The sequence below is a fragment of the Etheostoma spectabile genome, chromosome 3, assembly GCF_008692095.1.
Source record: "Etheostoma spectabile isolate EspeVRDwgs_2016 chromosome 3, UIUC_Espe_1.0, whole genome shotgun sequence".
Taxonomy (NCBI): domain Eukaryota; kingdom Metazoa; phylum Chordata; class Actinopteri; order Perciformes; family Percidae; genus Etheostoma; species Etheostoma spectabile.
In genome coordinates this window covers 29,611,809-29,612,127 of record NC_045735.1, presented here as the reverse complement: position 1 = coordinate 29,612,127, position 319 = coordinate 29,611,809, and the positions used below count along the sequence as shown (strand labels likewise).

General features: G+C 35.4%; 1 protein-coding gene across 1 annotated transcript in view; it reads right to left on the bottom strand.

Moving 5' to 3' along the window:
- Window positions 1-319, bottom strand: part of LOC116686420 (extracellular calcium-sensing receptor-like) — a 3,839-nt gene that overhangs the window by 1,727 nt on the left and 1,793 nt on the right. Inside the window, 2 exon segments of the mRNA XM_032511428.1 lie at window positions 1-44; window positions 216-319. The exon segment at window positions 1-44 is cut by the window's left edge and continues 80 nt beyond it; the exon segment at window positions 216-319 is cut by the window's right edge and continues 124 nt beyond it. Coding sequence (XP_032367319.1) covers window positions 1-44; window positions 216-319 — 148 coding nt within the window.

Genomic DNA, 319 nt, shown 5'->3' with positions numbered 1-319 from the left:
CGAGTTCCTGGAGGACATTTCTCACTGCAAACTGACAAAGGCACCTGCATGAAAAAAAAGAACTATGAATAATAAATGTATGGGGGTTCACTCTGTCAACAGTTTTTTCATTTGTCATGCATGAAAACTAAACATTATCATACAATAACAATAACTACTAACTTATACAATAATAGAGTGTACCTAGAAGTTAAAGTGATCACATAGTAGCTTACCTGTTGTGAGTTCTTTGCCCAAATTACAGACTTATTATGTAGATGTAGCTGTTTGTCTGCAGGTAGAGATGCATCATAAAGACCAACTGTGACAAAGTCCACAA